We start from the raw sequence: 22,975 nt of genomic DNA on the forward strand, positions 1-22,975 counted from the left end.
GAAAAGTGAACCTAGAATCACCAGGAATTGATGAATTCTCACCATGGCTAAAAGTCACTAAGTGCCACTGTGATGATCCTATGACAACCCTCTGAATGAGGTACAGCTGGCTGTCCTCACTTCATGGATAAGTAGAGTGACTGGGTTGGCTGACTCCAAAGCCCACGCACTTGGTCACACTACTACATCCTCTAAGAGACTTGCCAAGAGCCACACACGGGACCTCCCGCCACCTGCCTTTCTGTAGCCTAGGTGTTCGTGCCCGTAACTGCCTCCCCTACCATGACCAAGGTCAGTGTTGAAGGAATGCATCAGGAAAGCTCACCTCCTAGTCAGCCCGCTCTGCCTGCCTAGGGAACACATGGGTTTCTGACAAACTGCCTTCGGTGTTTAAAAAAAAAAAAAGCAGTTACAAAGTTCGTCATTGCTTGTTCCATATTTACTCTAAATTCACTGTTTCTATTTTGTTCATTTCTCTTCTAGGACTTAAAGATGGAGGAAGCTATGAGCAATACAGGTATTTGGTTTTGTTTCTAAAGCCTCAGAACGGTCCCATGTCGAGGCCCATCCTTTAGTCTAACCTCTGTGATGCCCTTTCTCTGGTCTGCCAGGGGCCTGGATCGCCCACCAGTAATAGGTGTCACCTAAGAGACCATCTTTGTATTGTTCTTTGAGGGTAACTCTTTCTTTCTTGGTGATGGTTAACACTCATTCTCCTTTTGACACTTGAAAACTTAGGCAGTTTCAGCGTCGAAAGTGGCCAGAAATGAAGAGACCTTCTTCCAAATCACTGTGAGTTGAGGAACGGGTTTACAAATAGAGACCTGGTTCTGGCTTGCTTCGTTTTGCCAAGGCTATTCTGTGTGCATGCCAATTCTTACATATTAGTCTCATTTGTTCCTATAATGAGAGGGGAAGCAGTAATGTACGTCTTTCCTATAAAGTAACATCCTTGAGTACATTTCATGTTTTAGGTTAATAGCTTGTCTATATACACTGTTGTTCTCTACAAACAATCTGTGCCTGGTAAACTCAAGGCATTCCTTAGAAGATGAGAAGCACTTAAGTATTGTAACTGCCAGACACCTTGAAGGCTGTGGCTGCAGAAGTGTTACCTGGTCCTTACGTAACATCGGCGGGGCAGCTTCATTAAATGGTTTCCAAAATGTCCATGCTGCACACTCCAGTGCTAACAGAGGCTGGCCGGGGGCTAAAAGACGGTGGCAACCTAGAAAAGTCACCTCTGGTCCAAAGGGAAAGGCACAAATGCAATGTAATTTAAAATCCTCTGATTCATCAGGGCAATCCAGAAACTCAAATATGTGTGAGAATTTTTTTAACATTGGCATCTAATTTGACATTAAGTTACCATGCAGACAAACAAAACGCCTTGATGAGCTGCCATTTGCAACCTCTGGACTATTCATTTCTTTCCTTATGTGCGAAGAAACCTATGCAGCTTTAATAGGGACAACTAAGCGTGTCTCTAGTGCTCCCAGAATTAAAGTACATAATCTTTCTCTCTCACATTCTCCTTGGCCACCATTCTACCCCTGTCTTTAAATGCCAACAACTGAAAATCTAGATGTGAGGTGGTAGCAAGCCTGGTCTGAGGGACCTAGAAATACTCCTCAGCAGCCACATCCTTGAAGCAAAGCTGACGCAGCTATAGGACTGAGTAAGCCATAGCAGCATGACAAACACTGAGGTGAGTCTGCTTTGTTCCACAGGGGACAGCTGTGGGAAGGCTGGGAAGGTTAAGCAGCATGGAATGGACCTCCCAAACAGAGGCATCATCTGACCATCCAGACAATGCAAAACCCTGTGTGATTTCAGGCAGACCTATGCTGTTAGCCAGGAGACCTGGGAGATTCAGAACTTGCTTTCAGTCAACATGGCAAATTCTGGAAGAGAACTACCAGGAGTAGTGATACTTCAGGAAGTCCATTTTTGCCCTTGCTTTTGCTTTGGACTGTACCTCACCAGCTGCACAAAATGCATTTTCATATCAAAGTCACCACTAACCCTCTCGGAGGCTCACAAGGGAAAAAGAATAAAGAGAGTTTTTTTTTAATTTCCCTGAAGGATGAAAAGTCACTGGAATGTGTGTGTTTTTTTAAGTCATAGGGGAAGAACAACCCTGTTTTAAATCCTCTTATCTTTTGGTTTGTCATGAAGAACGAACTAAGAGGCAGGACAGCGGCAACGTGCAGATGCTGGAAACGGTGCACAGTTGGATAGTGAGTCAATAGCACAAAGAAGTGACACTGACCTAGCATAGAGCCCTGGCTGCCTCTGAAGAAACGGACTTCACTGTAAATATGTGACTATTTACATGTAACCAGTGGAACGTTTAGGGGAATCTGACTGAGAAGAAACCCCGTTTTGGATCGTGGTGGTGTCAATAAACGCTGTGGCCAGTGTGAGAGAGAAGCCCTGCAGTGTGGACATTTCTGTTCCCATCCAGGTACCATTGCCCCTATTCCTGTGTGCTCTCTCCCAGAACTAATGTTTTCTTAAGTCCTGGAAAGAAATGAAGCTGATGTACATCCCACATTTTAATGAAGTTGTATTTGTAAAGAAATTTTGTAGTCTAAGTAGTGTCACACAATGTTCAGAACTCCAGCCAATGACCAGCAGTCAGTATGAGGTAACCTTTGACATTTTGTAAAAGGCCATTCTTGGGAGTGTGTTGGTTTTTTTTTTTCCTTACAATCATTCAACACACCACCAGTCAACAACTTTTTCAAAGGAGACACCTTGGACTTGGGTGGTTTTTTAAGGGACAACAGAGGTTACAAATTAATGACTAAAATTTACCATATTTCAAGGACCTCACAGGTAAGTCTCACATTACACCAGTTTTAGGACCTCACTTTTAAATTAAATGTGTTAAATCAAATGCAAAGCAACCGCTAACCCCTTTCTGTCCCAGGGAGTCTAACCTGGTGAAGATAGCTGCTAGAATGGGAGAAACAGGAGGAACCTCAGCCATCAACTGGTCCAACCCATTTCTCATTCAGTAGATGATCCCTTGTCACTCACCTTTTGTAAGAAAAGTTCCGTTCTTTTCAAGATTTCTTTTTGGAACGAGTTTGAAGAGTATAATATTCAGTTTTGCTGTTCTATTGCTGCACACAATAAGAAGCATTTAAGGGGAAGAAAGATTATTTTAACCTCACAGAAACAGCTACTATTATTTGAAATAAGAGTCCTTAACCTTCTTTTTCACCCTGATTCCAATAAGGACTTTTCTTTAAGTAAATAAAGCAAGCTCTTTGGCTTCAATTTTAAATAGAAACCTTTATTTACAATGACACCCAAAATGATCAGCAAAACAGTCATACCTTAACCACACAACCATCTCATAAGTTATCTCATGTGGTCTGGATTCTTTGCAGGTTCAAGGATGATTTAGATTTTTTTTAAAAACATTTAATGTAAACTTGATTGAATTCATTCTCAACACTGTAAGTCGATTCCTGAGAATTTAAATATTGCTCTCAGAATGACATTTCCATCTTCAAAATCCCATACATTGGAAGAGAGGAAGAGAAAGAAGGAAAAAAGAACACCCTGCTCATTAAACAATTTGCCTTGGGCTCAACAGCAGCTCCTGCTCCTCTGCATCTCCCACTTGGGAACAAACTCATGGCTTCTGCAAATAAAAAGGGAACTGGACAGGCATATGGGTAACGCAATGCATTCTGTTACTTTCCAGCTGCATCTATCTCTGGATCAAAGAACTTTTAGGACAGCAAACCGATGTCCTACATTACCTCCCCCTAAACCCCCAACTCACCTCGGAGAGTGAATAGGATTAAGCAGTCCTATTGATTGATATTTACACCTTTCCATCAAGATGCACAACTTAGAAAAGTGACATCATAATATGAACATTAACAATTTCTATTTGTTTTTTTAAAGGAAGAAACATGTACCTCCTTTATATCATTTTGATCTTTAAAAATATATATATATCTCTTTGGATTCAGCAAAAAAGGAATACTGGAAATACCTCACATTCTAAAAGCTGATGAAAAGATTACTTATACTGTTCACCCAACAGATACCAAGGTTTAAAAAAGTAGGGAGAGGAGAGGTAGGCAGCAGGAGTACAAAGAATTATCCAAAAAAGATAAAAGGGCAATAAAGGTTAAAAACAACAAATTATCTCAAAGACTGCATCTATTAAAAGAAAATGAGAATCTTAAGTTTGCACCAATAAAATGAACAAGTAGAAAATATAAAAACTTATAACTTTTGTTTTTTTCATATAAAAAGGGGGTTCTGCCTTCCAGTTAGCCTGGAGCCAGGACTAAGGAAAAGAATCACAAAACTTTTTGTTCTTAATTTTTAAAAGTCAAGAAAGGTAAGAGCACCATTCTGTTTCTCCCATGCACACACAACTTAAACAAGAAAGGTTCAGACATACCTCACACAACTGTGTCTAAAAAGACAAGAGACTCAGGTCTGTCTCCGGACAGGAGGATGTGTTATCTGAAAAGTACAGGCCACTATGATGGAAGTTGATGGATTTACAATCTTAGATTTATTTTTAACGTGGCAGGAGGGAATGGGGTGTCAGACTCAAATCCATTCTAGTGGTGGTTCTGGAAATATAGGTTTCACTTATTCATAAAGAAATTAAATGATCTTACCTTAGAGGCACCTAGAAAGATTAGCTCAATGTGTGTGAAATAAAAATTAACTGGCTCTCAATTATTGCTAGGATGTGACACGAAAGCTAACAGAGATATTTGAAATTAATAGATATTCCAAAAACCCAATTTCATTCAATTATTTGAACTTAAAAGTAAACTAGATACAGGGAATTAAATCTGAATTTTTTTTTACCTATTCCCAGCTGACAAGTGTCAGGGAGTTGTGACAGCAGACAAGGCAGGGGTAGCAGAAGGAGGGAGTGCAACGGCGCTCAGACTGCAGCTCTGAATCATGCAAAACTGACTTCCTGGGGCTGAGTCCTTACGAAATTACCAGGACATAACGCTTATTCTCAGGGATGGTGAAAGCATCATGTTAGTGAATGACAGCACAGCTGAGCAGACATAGAAACCACACATCCAGGATTCTACTCCTGAGAGCTCATTGGGACTCAGGTCCTAGTAACCAAAACCTAGAGCAATCCTCAAGTGGACAAAAGGACACCAGTCAATTTAAAAAGAAAAAGAAAAAAAAAACAAAACCATGAACTATTGTTTTATTTATGGACCACTTTAAATCAAATTGCTTAATATTTTTAAATTCTTGATACCTTTTTTTAAAACATTTCCCCATGTCTATTCTTTCCCCCAAAATTAACAAAGTGCTTAGTTCTGGTAGAAGAATTTAAAAAAAAAAAAATTTAAATGCCTACATCTAAACAAATGATCTCTTTAAAAAGCTTTTAGATTAAGAGACTGAAAAGAACGAGGCATCTAAGGCTGGAGAGAAGGAAAAGCTCTGGATCGCTGTCCTCTTCCCCAGGCCAAAAAATTCAGGGATGTCTCTTCTGTTTGTAACCTCACCACGCTGAGCTTAATGAAATCAACTATGTTAAATATTTAGCTTCACAAACTCTGTAAAAATGAGCTGTTGTGACCTACAAAAAAAGTATATACATATTTTACATGATATAATATCTTAAAGGTCATATTTACAAAAGAAAATCTATTCACAGAAACACTGCGAAATTCTGATTCAGAATGCAGTACCTGGCCTTGGGTTTTCTGCAGTTTATTTTCAAAAAGCATTATTGCTCTACCATATAGGCAAATGGTGACACCAGTACTTTCAACAACAACAAAATCATAGTTCTTATCCAACAGATTAGACAAAAACCAGGAATGTGATTCACCATTCCTCAAGACCTCAAGAATATTGCATTTATCCACTATTTTTTAAATAAAGTGCACTCGGCGGCACGTTAGCATGTGAAAAATTGCTACTGCTGCAATTAAATACTGTCATCTCATTTCCTCTTCTACAAGGCCATTTGACATCAAGGAGAATTCCTGGAGGTGAAGTATGACAAAACGTTAGGAGCAAATGAAAATTCTAACTAAAGCCTAAGTCAACCAAGAATAGGGTTGGAGCAATTCAACACTATCATTAAGAGAGAATTCAGAAATGCCAACCCTACGGGATAGAACTCTACCTGGTAGTGACAAAAGCAAATGAGGACTGGCACTTGCTCTTCCTCCAATACTGCAACTAGAGAAACCAGATGTTCTAATCTCTCCCGATTTCTCCAACGTTCTGTACTGAATAGCCAGGCAGACAGAAGGGACAAAGGAGTATTGTGTGATCAATAACACTCCGTTACCTCCAGAACCATCTCCCTAAGAAGCAGAATGCCAAAACTATTTGTTTTGAACACCATGATACATGTTGCGGGGGGGGGGGGGGTTAATATCGCACTTCAGCTTAAAATCCAGTCCTACTCAAATGACATCACTTGGAATACCCTTGATGAAGATCAAAGATGGTCCTTTCTTCAAAGCTGGGTGCCTAGAACAATGATTCTTTACTCCTGATAATCCTAGTGCAGTGTCATTTGTACAGTGAATTCTTCAGAAGTCCTGATGTGGAGATGTCAGCAGTATTTCTGTTAGCAACCAAAAGAAACATGAGTGAAAAACACTACATAAGAAAAAATAAATCCCTATATCTACACTGATGGCTTGCAACATGGTTCTGGCTTGAATGAGTCAGATTCCTAAGATCTCAAATTATCAAAAGTATCTAGTGGCCCAATGCCTTCAAACCAAAATTTTTTTCAGTAACTATATTTTTAAGTTTTACATCCAAGTTAAAAATCTACCTCGGAATTTAGATTACAGTTGAGGCTTGGGCTCCTTCCAGAGATCAAGAAAAACATTTTGAGAAAGTAAAAAATAGATCCCATACCTGCTCAGGGCCCAAGGGCATGCCAGACATGGGCATGGAGTTCATGTTCATCTGTCCCATGGGACCACTGCTGCCATTCATGTGCACCATATTATATGCTGCAGGATTCCCCTGGTGGGCAAACTGCTGCTGGGGGAAGGAGCTGCAAAGGAAGTGTGAAATTACCCCAAGTCACTTTGGTGACACAGAACATACACACAGAGACTCTCATAATTTTGCCAGATGTCACTGTACTTAAGCAGAGAACAAGATGAAAGGAACTCCCGGACAGCCTGCCCTCTATTTTTCACAGCTGTCTGTATTCAATGCTGTCACAGATACCTGCATGGAAGGACTCACAAAATGGATGCGCCAAACAGCATTTCCCAATATGAACCCAGGCCTTTTGATCTCTCCATTCAAACATGCTGAACTCAAAAATGCAGAGACCATCTAAACGTTTGGCACTAGAATATGAATGACTTTTAAAGTCCTTATTCTTCACCTGTTCCTGGCCAGGTTTCCTGATGGCCAGCCTTTCATTTCCGAGGACTGATACATAGGTGCGGTCTGAGGGTGCTGCATCATAGGATTCTGGGAGGGACCCATTCTTGATGACATCATTGCATTAGGAGGACTGGACACTCGACCAAAGGCTGGATCTGGTTGTTGTCCCATCCCTTTAAAAAAGAAAGAAAAAAATTACAGTGCTCAAATGCTACTCCTTAGAACATCAGCTTTCTATAGTAATTTTATGTTCTTTTTTTTAAAGGCAGGAGGTCACAAGTATAAGACAGTGCTATAGGCTGCTGCCTGCCAGTTATTCTTGCTTCTCACCAAGATGCCAACTAGAGTGACAGGCTTACTACTGAAAAGCACACTGCCTAGATCACTTAAAGGGTAGTTACTTCAGTAAGCTCTCTGTATAAAAGGGATTCCATATTATATTACTCACATTATTCTGTCCCTCTATAGAGGGCAGAAGAGCTGTTGTCCCCAACTGGCAGGGATGCATTCTGAAATGTAATCTCCCCAGTAGATACCACTATCCCCAAGAGGTATAAGCATTATTGTAATACTAGAGGCCCAGTGCACGGATTTGTGCACCGGTGGGGTCCCTCGGCGATCGGGCAGAAACTGGCAGTCCAACACTGCCTGCCGCTCCTGCTCACCCTGGCCCCACTGCCCTTGCCATCGCCACCACCTCTCAGTAGGCTTGCTGGCACTCCACTGTGGTCTCCGGGCTGTGGCAGCCAGTTGTGAGCCCTGCATCTGGTGCCCGTTGGTCAGCTGAGCAGCGTTCCTGCTGTGGGAGCGCACTGACGACCAGGGGGCAGCTCCTGCATTGAGCATCTGCCCCCTGGTGGTCAGTGCGTGTCATAGCAACCAGTCAAGTGGTCAACCGGTCGCTTAAGCTTTTATATATATACTAGAGGCCTATTGAATGAAAATTCATTCACTGGAGCACGGGGTCCCTCAGCCTGGCCTGCCCCTCTCACAGTCTGGGAGCCCTCAGGGGCGAGAGGCGATCCGGCAATCAGGGGAAGGCGATGCCCCCATCACACCTCTGCTGCTGCCACTGCCCGCAGCGCAAGCCTCAGCCGGCCCTGGTTACCTGAGCCTCGGGCGGCCCTGGGCGGCTGGGCAGCCGCCTTCCGAGGCTTGCCTGCGCCTCGGGCTAGCACTGACTGCTGCTGCCAAGGCAGGTGCGATGCAATTGTTCGGGGGGGGGGGGGGGGGGGGGGGGGGAGGACTCATCATTGTCCCACGATCGCCTGGCAGAGGGAGGCCCAGGCCACTGGCTGGGGGACTCCACAATCGCCCCAGAGAAGGAAGCCCAGGCTACCCAGCCGGCGGCGGTGGGTGGGGCTTCCCTCTGCAGGGTGATCAATCGCGGGGCTCCCAGACTGCAAGAGGGCGCAAGCCAGGCTGAAGGACCCCCCCCCTCACTCCGAGTGCACGAATTCTGTGCACCAGGCCTCTAATATATGTGTGTGTGTGTGTATAAATATACACTGAGTGGCTAGATTATTATGATCTCTGAACGCATAATAATCCGGCCACTCAGTGTGTGTGAGTGTGTGTGTATATGTATATGTATGTATGTGTGTGTGTGTATTAGAGGCCTGGTGCATGAATTTGTGCATGGGTGGGGTCCGGCCAGCCTGGCCAGGGGGAGGGGACATGGGCGGTTGGCCGGCCTGCCTGCTGGTCGAACTCCTGGTCGAGGGGACAATTTGCATATTAGCCTTTTATTATATAGGAATATACACTGAGTAGCCAGATTATTATGTGTTCAGATCTGGCCACTCAGTGTATATAATACATGTCTAAGTCACCAATAAAAACCCACAACACACCCCTCTCTCTGACTTGACCAAACATTCAGAGACTGTAGAGACGTATTGGGTGGAACGTGGTAACACCTTGGTAGTCTTCCAAATTAAGATGTGGAGAGCTGAAAAAAGAAAACAAGACCTGGAAAAACATACTCAACTATGACAAACTATCTACCTCAATGATAATTACCTGTGCATGGCAGTAGACCTTTTTGTTCTGTTATTTTTAATTACATTTTTCTTGTGAAATAACAAGAGGGAGTGAATAGTATTTTTGTTCTTAATATGCATCAGATCTAGTGAATCTTAAGTCCTTAGTAATATTACTTTGGGACAGACATTTTCATTGTCAAATTTACCGTAATTTGGTTGATATGGAAATTGCTGGGGTGGAGCCTGTGGCATGGCAGGCCCTGCCAAAACCCCATCCATGCTGGGGGAGGCAGTCACGTTAGGGGGTGGGCTGAAGGCCTGGGTCTGCTGCTGCTGCTGCTGCTGCTGCTGCTGCTGTTGCTGCATCATCATTGCCGCCACCCTCTGCTGTCGGAAGTGATGACTTAGCAGCTCCCTGCTGCGCTGGGCAACCATCTGGGCATTAAGAAACCCCTGCTAATACCCAAGAAAGAATCAGTTACACACATAGAGCAAGAACCAGCCGATTTCATACATACAGAACCCCCACAAAACATCAGGTATCAGAGAAAAAAACCAATGCCTTTCTATGTAATTACAAAAAAAGGGAAAATGTACAATTCTCATCATGGTCAAGGCTTTCTATGGGTAGGAGGGTGAAGATTTGCAGAATAGGGACCTAGAAATTATTTGGGATCAGGAGATGAAAGTAGACAGCTGTCAAGCTTTAAATAGATAACATTCAAACTTTTCAGAAACTGAAGAAAAAAAAATGAAAAGGGGCAGGATTGAGTGTATTGGGGAGAAGGAGATTTGAAACAAGGGGGGAGAAAAAATGAACGGGGTTACACTCAGAAAGCAGGAATCCATGCCAGGAAGTCATAGTCTCTTTAAACCTCCGAAAGAGGAGGCAGACGTAAGAAGCTATCTGGAAATTCCAGCGGTGACACGATCAAAGCACTGAGCAAGAAAGCTGGTTTGTGCTCTACCAGCTGGGAGACACCATCTCCAAAAGCAAACTTTACAGGATGTCTGATTATCAAGAAATATAGATATCAATACTTCCAAGTGGACCTAAGACAGTGAAAATAGAGCATTTCGCTGTTGTTTTTTAATAATTATGAACAGCATTTCGGACCACAGTAAAGGATTTTTGTGTTATCCTCTGCCTCATGCACATTAAGAAAATACCTTAATACACTCTCCACCTTGGACTGAAGGTAGAAACTTCAATATCATCCCTCCCTCTATGGGAAATAGATCATCTCAGAGGTTATTACTGAGAGTAAGATTATGTTTTACTTATTTTCTTCTTTATTGTTCTTACAATTTCAAATGTTGCCTAGGAAGAATATGGTTTCATAATCCAAGAACAGAGCAAAGTTTACAGATTATCTTAAATTCCTAAAAAGCAGTGACAGCTGTTTTCACAATACAGCAATTGACTGCAAATGGGAATTAATTTTAAAAAAACACGAATCAGTGGTATTGATAAAAGAACCTTCCTCTTCTGATTCTTCCCAGTCACCACCAAGAGAAAAGAATGAAAGAAAAAGTGTGATGAGACCATGGGATGGTTTCTTACACAAGAAACTTGGAATTATTTTATTTAATAAACATTTACTGAGAGCCAAGCACAGGCCACACGAGACCCTGTGCTGGACATAGGACAGTGAAACTGAACATCGAGAAACTTATTCTTACCTGGGAGTTCACCTGGGGCTGCATCATGGGCCTCATCATTGCTGCTCCACCAGCAGTGGGGTTTTCCATTTTCATTTCTAGTGCCTGCCGGCTCTGATTCAAAAACTGGAGAGAAACAGGTTGGTTAGGATGCAAATGGAACATGTTAATACCTTTCCAAATCCTCAACACTACCCAGGGAAGAACCATGGTATTTCCAAACCCGTTAGCCTGGGTAAGACACATCTAAGCTGAACCAGTACACTTGCACACTTGATCAAGTTCATGCTGAAAAGTTTTGGGCTAGCAAGCATATGAAACTTTATTGTTTGGCATCGGAAGAAAAAGTGTAAGTGCAATTTTGCAGCTTAAAGAATATCTTCAACAGGAATGCAAAGGATTTGTGAAGTCAGATGTTCTCTGGGATTATTTAGGCAACTGGGGAAACAGCTTTAACTTGTCAGAGTAACACTGAATAAACTACCTCTTCTGTTATCTTTTCTTAGGTAAATTTTATTAGAAAGAAATTGTAAAAAGTAAAATGATACCATGAGCACATTAAAACAGCTTTCCTGAGCACTAAACTGACTTTTAGGAATACTCATACACTAGAAGCATGTCTGGCTCACCGGATTCTAAACTCACTCACTCACTTGTTTACATGGTTCAGTCTGCCACATTTGATAACTCAGCACACCCACAATGCAAACAATACAAACAATTAAGTTTTAAAATAGTTCTTGGGGATTAAGGAAACAATGAGAAAAATGTTCTATCTTAGCATATTAAGAGAGTTCAAGTTTTATAAAACGTCTAGAAAGCAGAGATTCCATAAAAAGAATGCTGAGCCCTAGCCGGTATGGCTCAGTTGGTTGGACATCATCCCATGCACCAAAAGGTTGCCAGTTTGATTCCCAGGCAGGGCACATGCCAGGGTTTCAAGGCTAATCTTCAGTAGGGGGCATGCAGGACGCAGCCAATCAATATCTCTCTTTCACATCGATGTTTCTCTCCCTCTCTTTTCCTCTCTAAATAAATAAATAAATAAATCTTTAAGAATGCTGAAATCAATAAGGTTTAAATATTTGGTTATTACTATTACAAACTTTTAAAAAATAGAAGTTATCTACCTCCAGGACTACAAAGTCATTGAGAAATACTTTTCTCTCCCAAGAGCAATCCTCTCTGAAACCGACTTTTTAACATGTACATCAGACTATTCTTATAAAAAAGTACCCAATTCTAGCACACGGCCCCTAACAAGAAACCATCTATACAAACAAAATCTTACACAGAAGTGAAAACAAAAGGAATTTTAGTTAACAAGAGTTAGAGAGCCAGTGACACAAGCCCTGAAGAACACCAACAATTGAAGAAGAGGAGGCCAAAGGTAAAGCCGCTTTGGCCAAGGCAGAGCACGTGACTGGTTACCTGCTGGCCCTGCAGCCTCTGCTGAAGCTGCATTCTAAGTTGCTTGGGGGTGTTTGTCCGAGGTCTCATGATGTTGGCCCTAGGATGCATTCCCTGGAGAGGAAAATTGCCTTGCTGGTTCATCTGACTCATCATAGAGTTAAAAGATGGTGATTGTCCCTGAAGATTAAAGCCTCCTTGCATTGGAGGCCCCTGTGCTGGATACGTCTGCCCATATAATGCTGCCTTCTGATCCATCATTACTGTTGCTTCTTGGCCTTGGAAAACATCCTGTTTGGGCTCCAAAGCTTGTCCCTTAAACATCAAACACACAAACGAACAGTGAAGTACAACTGGAAAAACAACTGAAATCAAATGCTCTAAAGAAGGTGAAAAATAAAGTTAATATACGTGAACAATGATGTTGTAGAGTTCCAAAAGCAAAATCAAGTTTAATGTCTGAAGTCCCATGAGAACACAGACCATGCCCCATCTTTCACAGCTGTGTCCTAGTGCCTAGCACAAGGTTTCACACAGATAGACACGCAAACATTTTCTGCACCAAATATCTTCAATGTATTAAGTACCTGGAGAAATACTATTTGTTCCGGACTAGATTTCTGTACCAACATGGTATATATAAATCAATATATGAAACAAATCAATTAAAATCACTATGCTTAGTAAATTCGAATGTAATTTGCAAAAGAACATTTTTGAAGTTTGCAACAGGTGATTTAGGTAAATTAACAAAAGCTCATGGCCCCTGCGTCGTATTCACCTAAAGGTGGTCATTCACTACCATCTGTCAGTAGTGGGCAGGCTGGCTTCATTCAACAAGTATTTATTTATCAAGTGCCTATTATGTGCCAACATCACTTCTGCTAAGGATGTGCACAAAAGAATGTCTAGTGGATGACAAAAAAGACGTAAAAATAAATATTCTGAAGGAAGGAAGAGCCTGCCATGCTAAGACAAGAAGAACCTGTCAGTTGCTGCATTCACCTTTATCTTTACTCATAGGCACAAAATGCCAAGTGTGCAGTCCACACCCTCACCAAGGCTTGCCTTAAAGCACACTTCACCCCACTGTCCTGTGACACCACACACAATGGCTTTTCTCCCACCTCACGGGCCTCTCCCTGGAGGGGACTGTTAGCCCTCTTTTCTCTCATTACATTTTCTACTTGGATGTTTTCATCTACTAGCAACACCTGCCAATTTTTTGGTCTCTAGTTCAAATGTCTCTGAACTCTAATTTTGCTTATGCAAATGCCTACATAACATCTTTACCTAAATATCTCAGGCATCTCAAACTTAACATGCAGAAAACAGAAGCTGTGATTCCCGACAGCCCCACTCCCAAAAGCCTGATTCTCCTCCAGTCTTTCCCGTATCACAACATAGAATATGGCAACACCATTCATCCGGAACTAAGTCAGCAATTTTGATTCTTCCATTCTCCCTGCCCAAGTGTGTGTATGCACATGCATGTACACACAGTCCACCAAGTCCTATCAGTTTTGCCTCCATGGCACATGGTATATTTTTCTTTCCACTCCATTGCTGTGGCCCTTTCCAAGACACCTCTTGAAATCTTGTAGCAACTGGCATCTGTGTTACTACAAAGTAGAATTTCTACTTTGTCCCATCATCCAATTCCCTTCTCCAGACAGCAATCTGAGATATCTTTTTATAAAGAAAAATTATACAGTAAAAATTACTATAGTAACATAGCAAATCGATGCTGCACATTTACCAATTTTCTCTTGCTAACCCTACTAAAATGACAGCAAAAAATTAAAAAGGTACTATTTATCCCCAAAACAATGAGAATAAAGAAGGCCAACAAGATCACATAGTTCAACAGGTATCTGAAAGACAGAAAGTGAAAGGAGTAACTCAACAGAGCAGAGAAACTGAGACCCATGTGCCTGAGAGGAAAACACAAGAATTGAGCAAATGTCTCCTAGGAAGTCATCAGAGGCTCCTCAGAGAGCAGGCAGGCACAGTGCTCACATAGGCTGTTGGTCAGGAGTCTGAGTATAGGGCAGGGGGGGCCAACTATCCCCTGCCCTCAGCCTGCTCCCAACTCCACATAGCCAAGTGTCTGTACCTTCTACCTACTCTCCTCCAAGCGCCTGGGTTCAGGGATACTAAGCCCCGGAGACAGTAGGAGCAGGGCAGAGGCTGAGAACAAAAAATCTTATATATTTATAATTTCTAGTAGAATTTAATTTCATATCTTAACACTATGGGATCATCAACTCATTTCTCTAACCCAGCTCCCAAAATGTAACCAGGCAATAAAAAAAAATTCCAGGCAAGAAATGGAGGACCCTCTTTAGAAAAACTATATAATGGGAGTAGAGGGCACGGAGGGCCAACAAATCCACATGTTGCAATTTGAGGAGTCCTGAAATAAGACTGGTCCTGCTTTTTAATGCATCACTCTTAAATATAAAAAGGTAGTCCAGAATCACCAGATATTTGATGGTGAAAGCTTCCAACATTAGTGCCTCAAATAAAAACTAACTTAAAAACAACGATTTAAAAAAAAACAAAAACAGTATCAATATAACACCCAACATGTTAACAGGCACCCCAAAAAGAAAAATCAGAAGAAACAAAAGAGATAGAATTATTAAAGAATTTATATAAGAAAATGGCCCCAAACCAAAGGGAATAGCATCTAATACACAGCAGAATGAATAAGAGACATACCAAGATAGAACATCATGAAATTTCAGAGAGAAAAGGTTCCTGAGTAATTCCAAAGAGAATAAGTGGGTCTCACACACAGAGAGAAAGGGCAATCAGACTGGAATATGACTCAATGGCAACCCTAGAAAATTATGGAAGTTTTCTTCCAAATCCTAAGAGGAAATTGTTTTCAACCTAGAATTTAATACACGGCCAGACATGCATGTGGGGGAGGGGAGGTGGGAAATATTTTCAGACATATGTGGACCCAAAATGTTGTATCTCAGGCAGCAGAGATGAAGAAGTTAATAGAAATTGTAACTTAGAAAAACAAAGGAGTATAATAATAACCTGAGATTCAGGAACTGGGGCTCCAACATAGAAGAGTGACAATTAATAATCATTAAACCTGCCTCTCAAGGGCAGAGTAAAATACATGGACAGGAACTATAGGAGGGAGAAAAGGAATTGAAATCTCTGAACAGGTGAAGAAAAAAATAAGAGAAATTTTGTACTTCTGTTGTAGCAGTAAGTGTGTAAAAAAACAAAGCAAATAAAAAGAAGGCAATTAACTCAGAAAAAATAAACAAAAACAAAAACCCTATACAAACTATACCTGGATCAGTCATGAATCAAAATAATGTAAATATTGACTACCTATTTAACAACAGAAGACATGATTATATTGGATGTACAAAGAGAGCACGTGCACATGTGTATGTAATGGCTATGGGTATGTGAGTGTGCACTGGAGGAAGAGGGGATAAAAAAAGCAATCCACAATTTCTTACCTGAAATTCCAAAAATCCAGTAAAGCTCTAAAAAACAACCACCTAACAATTTTTCATTAGCAACAAATGTATTTAACAGCAAAACCAGACCTGAATTTATATGAAGCAATACATAATCTCTACATATCCCACTTAGCGTGACTATTTATGTATCTTGCTATTAAAGTATTAACATGTTTGATCACAAGTCTACTGCCCAAAAGCATAGTACAGCTCAAGAGTCTACCAGAGATATTGTGTAATGTGTGGTATACATGTACCGTTCACCTTTCTAAAATCCAAAACTCCTGAATTCCAAAGCAAATCTGACCCCAAGATTCTCAGATGAGAAACTCTGAATGAGTAGTCAACTATCATATCAGGAATACAATAGATAGACTGAAGTTGATAAAGAAATAACTGCATAAGCATATTACTTAGAAATATCATCAAAATATGCAGAGTTTCACTACCCCTGAGGCAAATGACTGTGGTTCTTCAATAAGTATATTTCGTGCCATTTTATTAAGTTACAAAGACTACTTTGCTAAAAATAAAAATTAATTATAAGAAAAAGGGAAAGGTTTCATCAATACCCTGCTAAAAATCTTCCATGGCTTCCCAATGTAGCAGAGAAACTCCAGACTCCTGAAGATGGCTTTGTGAGACCTTGCTTCCATTTGCCTCTCCAACATCATCTTATACCAACCCCTCTCTGCTCTTGCTGATTTTCTAGAAACCCCCCAGAAAGCTCTGTCCTGCCTAAGGTTGAGTTAGCAGTGCCTCTTCTGAATGCTCTTCCCTTAGCCGTTTGCAGATCTGCCTCCTTCTCATCCTTCAGGTGTCAGCTTATATGCCATCTCCCCAGAAAAAGCCTTCCTGGCCATTCAAGTAAAACCCCAGTTATTCTTTATCTCAGGGGTCCTCAAACTTTTTAAACAGGGGCCAGTTCACTGTCCCTCAGTCCGTTGGGAGGGCCAGACTATAGTTTAAAAAAACTATGAACAAATTTCTATGCACACTGCACATATCTTATTTTGAAGTAAAAAAACAAAACGGCAAAAACACCCGCATGTGGCCCGCAGGCCGTAGTTTGAGGACGCCTGCTTTATCTCATCATGCTGAGTTTGAAAACACAAATATTTTAAACTAAATAACCAAACTATAAACAAGCCACCACTACAAAGAAACTGGAAAAACTATTTGCATTAGGTAATAGTCATACTTCAAATCACATCTCAAATATGACTCTTTAGAGAAAAATTTGACACTGCACACCCTACCTTAAGGTCCCTTTATGGCCGGCAGGCGTGGCTCAATAGTTGAGCATCAACCTCTGAACCAGGAGGTCACAGGTTCAATTCCCCCTCAGGGCACATGCACATGCATGTGCTTGGAGCTGCGAGCTCGAATCCCAGTAGGGGGCATGCAAAGGGCATCCAATCGATTTTCTCGTATCATTGATGGTCCTATCTCTACCTCTCCCTTCCTCTCTGAAATCCATTTTTAAAAAATTTTTAAAGAAAGGTCCCTCTATGATAAAGGTTTCATAGTATCATATGCCTTTTCTCATAACCTCTACTTCTAACTGTGTGGCTCCTTGCCTGATGTCTGCCTTGCCCAGTGGGATGTGAGCTCTGAGAGCAGGAATTAATTTGCTCACTATTGCTCCTCTCGGCATCTAATAAGAGACTGTTTGGCACACAGAAGACAAATATTTGTTAAGAGAAAGAATCAACAAATCAATAACGAAACATAAAGTACTGTTGCAGATAAACAAAATTAAAACCCCATCAGGAAATTACTAAAAAACACAATTAAATGGCCAAAAAAATTCAAAGTATGTTCAATCTCCCAAATCAAAGAAAGACAATTTAAAACAAGAATTTTTGTTGCCAGTAGAGTGGCAAAAATTTTTCTTACATAATCATGTTCAGTATTTCTTTTGTAACTTGTTCATTCACACCATGTACTTTGTGTACACATTTGTCCCCAACAAAGACTGAGAACACCTTAACCATTTCTCCTGCTTATCACTGAATGCACAAACCAGCCCCCAGTCCTCCACAACCTTTAAATAAATCAGACACTACAGACACTACACAATGTATCTGTTTCAAAAAATACAGACTTATGAATGACATATTTTTGTAAGACTGCATAGGTAACTGTGAATAGGAGATGATGGTGCTGGGGTGATGACAGATTTACCATTGAAGATGGGTTTTGTTTAACATTTTAAAAAAGCTTGCCTTCCCAGAGTATATATCGCTTGGCTAGGTAGTAAAGAGAGGTAATTATAAAAATAAGGACTCTTGCCCTGGACGGTGTGGCTCAGTTGCTTTGTCCCATACACCGAAAGGTCATGGGTTCAATTCCTGGTCAGTGCATATACCCAGGTTGCGGAATTGATCCACAATCTCTTTTTCTTTCCTTCTTTCCTTCTTTCCTTCCTTCTTTCCTCCTTCCTTTCCTTCCTCCCTTCTTTCTTTCCTTCCTTCCCTCCTTCCTCCTTCCTTTCCTTCCTCCCTCCCTCCTTCTTCCTTCCTTCCTTCCTTCTTTCTTTCCTTCCTTCCCTCCTTCCTCCTTCCTTTCCTTCCTCCCTCCCTCCTTCTTCCTTTCCTTCTTTCTGTCTTTCCTTCCTTCTGTCTTTCTTTATTTCTCTCCCTCTCTCTCTCTACCTTCCCCCTTCTCTCCCTCCTTCCCTCTCTAAAACCAATAAAAATGTATCCTCGGGTGAGGATTAAAAAATAAAAATGAGGACTCTTATGTAAACTGTAATTGAAAAAAATTAATAAAATAAAAAGTTATGTTACAACCCTGGCCAGTGTGGCTATTTGGTTAGAGCGTCAGCCCAAGGGTCAAGGGTTCAATTACCAGTCAAGGCACATACCTGGGTGGCAGGTTCGATCCCCGGCCCCAGTCAGAGAGCATGTGGGAGACAACCAATAGATGTGTCTCCCTCACATCGATGCTTCTCTCTCCCTCTCTCACTTCCCTCTTCTCTCTCCCCTTCCACTCTCTCTAAAAGTCAATAGAAAAAAATATCCTCCGGTAAGGATCAACAAAACAAGTTATGTTACTTACCTAACCTAAGTAGAAAGCAACATTTTTAATACTACACAGTAGTTTTATGCGATCATTTCCATTGTTGCCTAAAATCTGACATCTTTATAAAATAGGGTGCTGGAAATAATATCACAGTTATAAAGTACATTTTTTCAATTAAATACTGGTATATATGAAGGCAGTGATGTAACACAAGTAACAGGAAAGACACACAGGCACCTGCATAGCTTCAGGGATGTGTACACATGTTCTTCTATTTCCATGTTAATGCTACCTACTTGATTTACAAGTTCAGGGATGCCCAGAGCTCTGTCAATTTCTTCTAAGCCTGTGGCATCGGTGTTGCTCAAGAGAGTGTGCAGTTGGTCCAACAATGCTCTTTCATCATTCTGTCCTTCTAGGTTAGAAGGTGGCCCAAGAAGATCATCCAGAGAATTCCTAAAAAGTGGTCTAAAAAGAGACTTGCAATTACAATGTTGCTTTTCCTCTTCAAAATAAAAAAATCACAATTACACATTTTTAATATGCAACAAACACTCAAACACTGTAAGTATAAATAATGAACTGAGTAGCAGAGAATAGCAAATGATATCAATTTAAATTTAAAGCCCACAATTTTATTTCATTTATTTATTTTTTGCTTAATATAGTTATTGATTTCAGAGAGGAAAGAAGAGGAAGAGAGAGAGAGAGAGAGAGAGAGAAACATCAATGATGTGAGAGATTCATTGATCAGCTGCTTCTTGCATGCCCCATACTAGGGACTGAGCAACCCAGGTATGTGTCCTGGCTGGGAATCGAACTGTGACCTCCCAGTTCATAAGTTGATGCTCAACCACTGACCACACAGGCCAGGCAAGGCCCACAATTTTAAATTCACCAGGCCATCTTTGACCATCATATCTAGCTTAGGCTTGCCCCCTCCCATCACCAAAATGTAACTGCTAGACCCCTAGACATTTGGGGGATAGCAAAGACTGGAGTGGGGGTGGAGGGTGCAGTTTTCAAGACCCTACAAAAATAAAGGTAATAATCACATAAATTGAGAAATCAACAAAAGAACAGGAAAAAAGATAGAAACATTGCACTATCAATGAACTGAGCCTGGTATCTTGCCAAAATAACTTTTGTTATACGTGGCCCACAGAGCTCATGCAGTGACAGGTTTAATACAAACTCCATACACCACAGCAAGGTGCCAATTCTCAAGCACATTAAAAGGGCATGGAACTAGACATTTCTCCTGACTCAGAAAAACTCTGTGATGAAACTATTTGTTCTCTACTAGGTAAAGAAACACTCCAGTTAATAAATTCATGTCATGTCCTGGCCAGTGTGGCCCAGTTTGTTGAGCATTGTCCCATGCATGGAAAGGTTGCCTATTTGATTCCTGGTGAGGGCACATACCCAGGTTGTGGGTTCAATCCGCAGTCAGTGTGGGTATGGAAGGCAACCGGATTGATGTTTCTCTCCCACATGGATGTTTCTTTCTCTTTCTCTCTCTTCTCTCTCTCTCTCTCTCTCAAATCCATAAAAACTTATTTTTTAAAAATTGGTAACAAATTCATGTGGTTACATCACAAACTACTCAATAGATCAATTCATTTTTTCTTAGCTTGATTTATTATAGAATTCAAGTTGGAATTGACATTGACAGGTAGCCTCTTTCATGCAAATGAGTTACTACCAACCAAGCTAAATAAAAATGAAATATAAACATAATCCACAATCTTTTTTAAGAGTGCTATGTATAGTTCACTGTCACCATCATCCCTGAAATGTTTTAAGTAATTTTTAAAAGAATCCAATCCTTAAAAATTAATTTTCCATAAAAAATATACTTATTTATCCTCTGAACACCATTTATCTTATAAAACTGGTGCTAATTTACCCCCTTCTCATGGAGGAGGATTATAACATTGCTAGAGTACTAGAGGGCTGGTGCATGAATTCTTGCACATTGAAAGGAAATTAATTAGAATAAATATTTTAGAGGGTAGGGAGGGATCCCGGTAGGTTGGCTCCAGGGCATGTCTAGCCCATCTCACCCAGTCCTGATCGGCTGGACCCCAGTAGCAAGCTAACCTACCAGTGGGAGAGTCTGCCCCTGGTGGTCAGTGCGCATCATAGCAACTGGTTGAGTGGTCGACCAATTGGTCAACCAATCGGTCAAACACTTAGCATATTAGGCTTTTATATATATAGATGAGAGACAACTACCTCACAGAAGCTCCCAGGTTTGACCACTCAAGAATCCTGGTAGCTGAACAACAGAGCTCTATCTCCTCCCTCTCCAATGAATACCACTGCTTGCTGCCTCAGCCTTGTTTTTACATACAATTATCCATGAAACGACCACACAGCAACTGAGTACCTAATTACAGAGTTTTTCCTCATTCTTTTTCATATAGTTATTGATTTCAGAGAGGAAAGAAGAGAGAGAGAGAGAGAGAGAGAGAGAGAGAAACATCAATGATGTGAGAGATTCATTGATCAGCTGCTGTTGCTGTGTTCTGTGTTCTGATCCTTTTCTAGATAAGCTGAGGCTAACTTTCTCTAGAGTCACATAATAAGCCCCCACCTATTTTGAGTCCCATGAGGGCCTTGTTCCATGGACAACATGCCGTCTGGCCAGGAACCTAATTGGTTAGATGGTGCTGCTGGGCCATAAGGACTGACCCCCATTCCCATAGGAATTTCACCAGGCCCTGGGGGAACAAAAAGAAAGAATAAATTTTGAAATAAGCCAATAGCAAAAATTACTCTAAAACATCTAATTTTCTTTTTTATGAAGGAGATGCTTACGCATTTGAAGCATCTGCTGATGTTGCTGTTGCTGTTGATGTTGCTGTTGTTGCTGTTGCTGTTGATGTTGCTGTGGCTGCTGCTGCTGCTGCTGCTGCTGCTGCTGCTGCAACATTGGTCTCGCACCAGGAATGCTATTGGACCGAAGAGGCAAGGTGGGCATTGAGCCACCCATTGTAGGTCTGGGTAAAGAAACATTATAATCTGCTCCTGGTCTTCCCATGGAGTTTGAACTCATGGATTCCATCCTACTGGCCTTTGAATTTGATAAGCCCCAGTCTCCGGAGGAAGGAGTCTGATTCACAGTCACATTTCTGTTTGGTCCACCTGCAACAGGTAGAAATGATTAGGTCTTTTCCATATTATAATGAAATCCTTCTTATATCAGATAGGTCAAGTTATCATACACAACATTAGCCATTACAAAAAAGTGCTTTGTCATCCTAAGAATAGGGCTTAGTTAAGACATTTTTCATGGGTCACTATGTATTCAATTACAGGTTAGAAAATGTCTTAGACCAAAAGCCTCCTGAAGAGTTTAAATAACCAAGACATAGATTAAATGAAGGAAATACTCATGGAAGAAACATTATGCTACTACTTTTATTCAAAAACCTATTACTTAATCCCAGTTATTTAACTGGCTTTAAGTGTTAAATTTGCTTTCCCCAAAAGAAAATTTTAATCACAAATACTAATTAGAAATAACATACCCATATTTGAACCATAATTTTCCTGACTATCCATCATTCTTGGATTCCCACCCAACAAGGGTTGCTTTGGTAACATGGGGAAAGCAGTGATATTCTTTACTGGAGGACTTGAGCCAACAGAAACAGGGCTATCTAGAGACACTGCTCGGTTGTATGGAGGACGAATGGACTGGACAGACTGTGGACTCCTCAAACCTGTTGCAAACACAGAAGCACAATACATATAAATATCCTCTGATGATTAAATACATAAATAATCAAGAATAAGACATAAATACAATACCACCCACCCAAGAATGTCTTTCTTACTAAAACAAATAGTCTCCCTTTACAACACACACACTAAATAAAATAAAATAAAAACTTGTATTCCAAGCAAAGTAGAAACAAGAGTCTCAATGTTGGCTGAATTAGTGGGCAATGATCTATAGCCTGATATGGTCATTCCTATTCCGTTTCACTT

At 40.9% G+C, this 22,975-nt stretch overlaps 2 protein-coding genes across 3 annotated transcripts in view; one reads left to right on the forward strand and one right to left on the reverse strand.

Moving 5' to 3' along the window:
- The window catches only part of SULF2 (sulfatase 2), a 72,426-nt gene extending 69,993 nt beyond the window's left edge, over positions 1-2,433 (forward strand). Inside the window, exons 18-20 of the mRNA XM_008159176.3 lie at positions 484-517; positions 739-792; positions 1,731-2,433. Of these exons, the coding sequence (XP_008157398.2) occupies positions 484-517; positions 739-792; positions 1,731-1,761 (119 nt within the window). The 3' untranslated portion in view covers positions 1,762-2,433. The remainder of the gene's footprint in view (positions 1-483; positions 518-738; positions 793-1,730) is intronic.
- An 850-nt stretch (positions 2,434-3,283) lies between these two features.
- The window catches only part of NCOA3 (nuclear receptor coactivator 3), a 106,475-nt gene continuing 86,783 nt past the window's right edge, over positions 3,284-22,975 (reverse strand). Inside the window, exons 14-23 of one of the 2 annotated variants that reach the window (XM_028138250.2) lie at positions 22,513-22,707; positions 21,800-22,126; positions 21,576-21,702; positions 19,273-19,444; positions 12,474-12,767; positions 11,064-11,168; positions 9,587-9,833; positions 7,394-7,568; positions 6,910-7,051; positions 3,284-6,607 (exon numbers count right to left, since the gene is read on the reverse strand). In XM_028138250.2, the coding sequence (XP_027994051.2) occupies positions 6,596-6,607; positions 6,910-7,051; positions 7,394-7,568; positions 9,587-9,833; positions 11,064-11,168; positions 12,474-12,767; positions 19,273-19,444; positions 21,576-21,702; positions 21,800-22,126; positions 22,513-22,707 (1,796 nt within the window). In that variant the 3' untranslated portion in view covers positions 3,284-6,595. Of the gene's footprint in view, positions 6,608-6,909; positions 7,052-7,393; positions 7,569-9,586; positions 9,837-11,063; positions 11,169-12,473; positions 12,768-19,272; positions 19,445-21,575; positions 21,703-21,799; positions 22,127-22,512; positions 22,708-22,975 lie in introns of both variants that reach the window. The other variant, XM_028138231.2, reaches the window with a different exon arrangement.

Source organism: Eptesicus fuscus, chromosome 12 (genome assembly GCF_027574615.1).
Source record: "Eptesicus fuscus isolate TK198812 chromosome 12, DD_ASM_mEF_20220401, whole genome shotgun sequence".
NCBI lineage: Eukaryota > Metazoa > Chordata > Mammalia > Chiroptera > Vespertilionidae > Eptesicus > Eptesicus fuscus.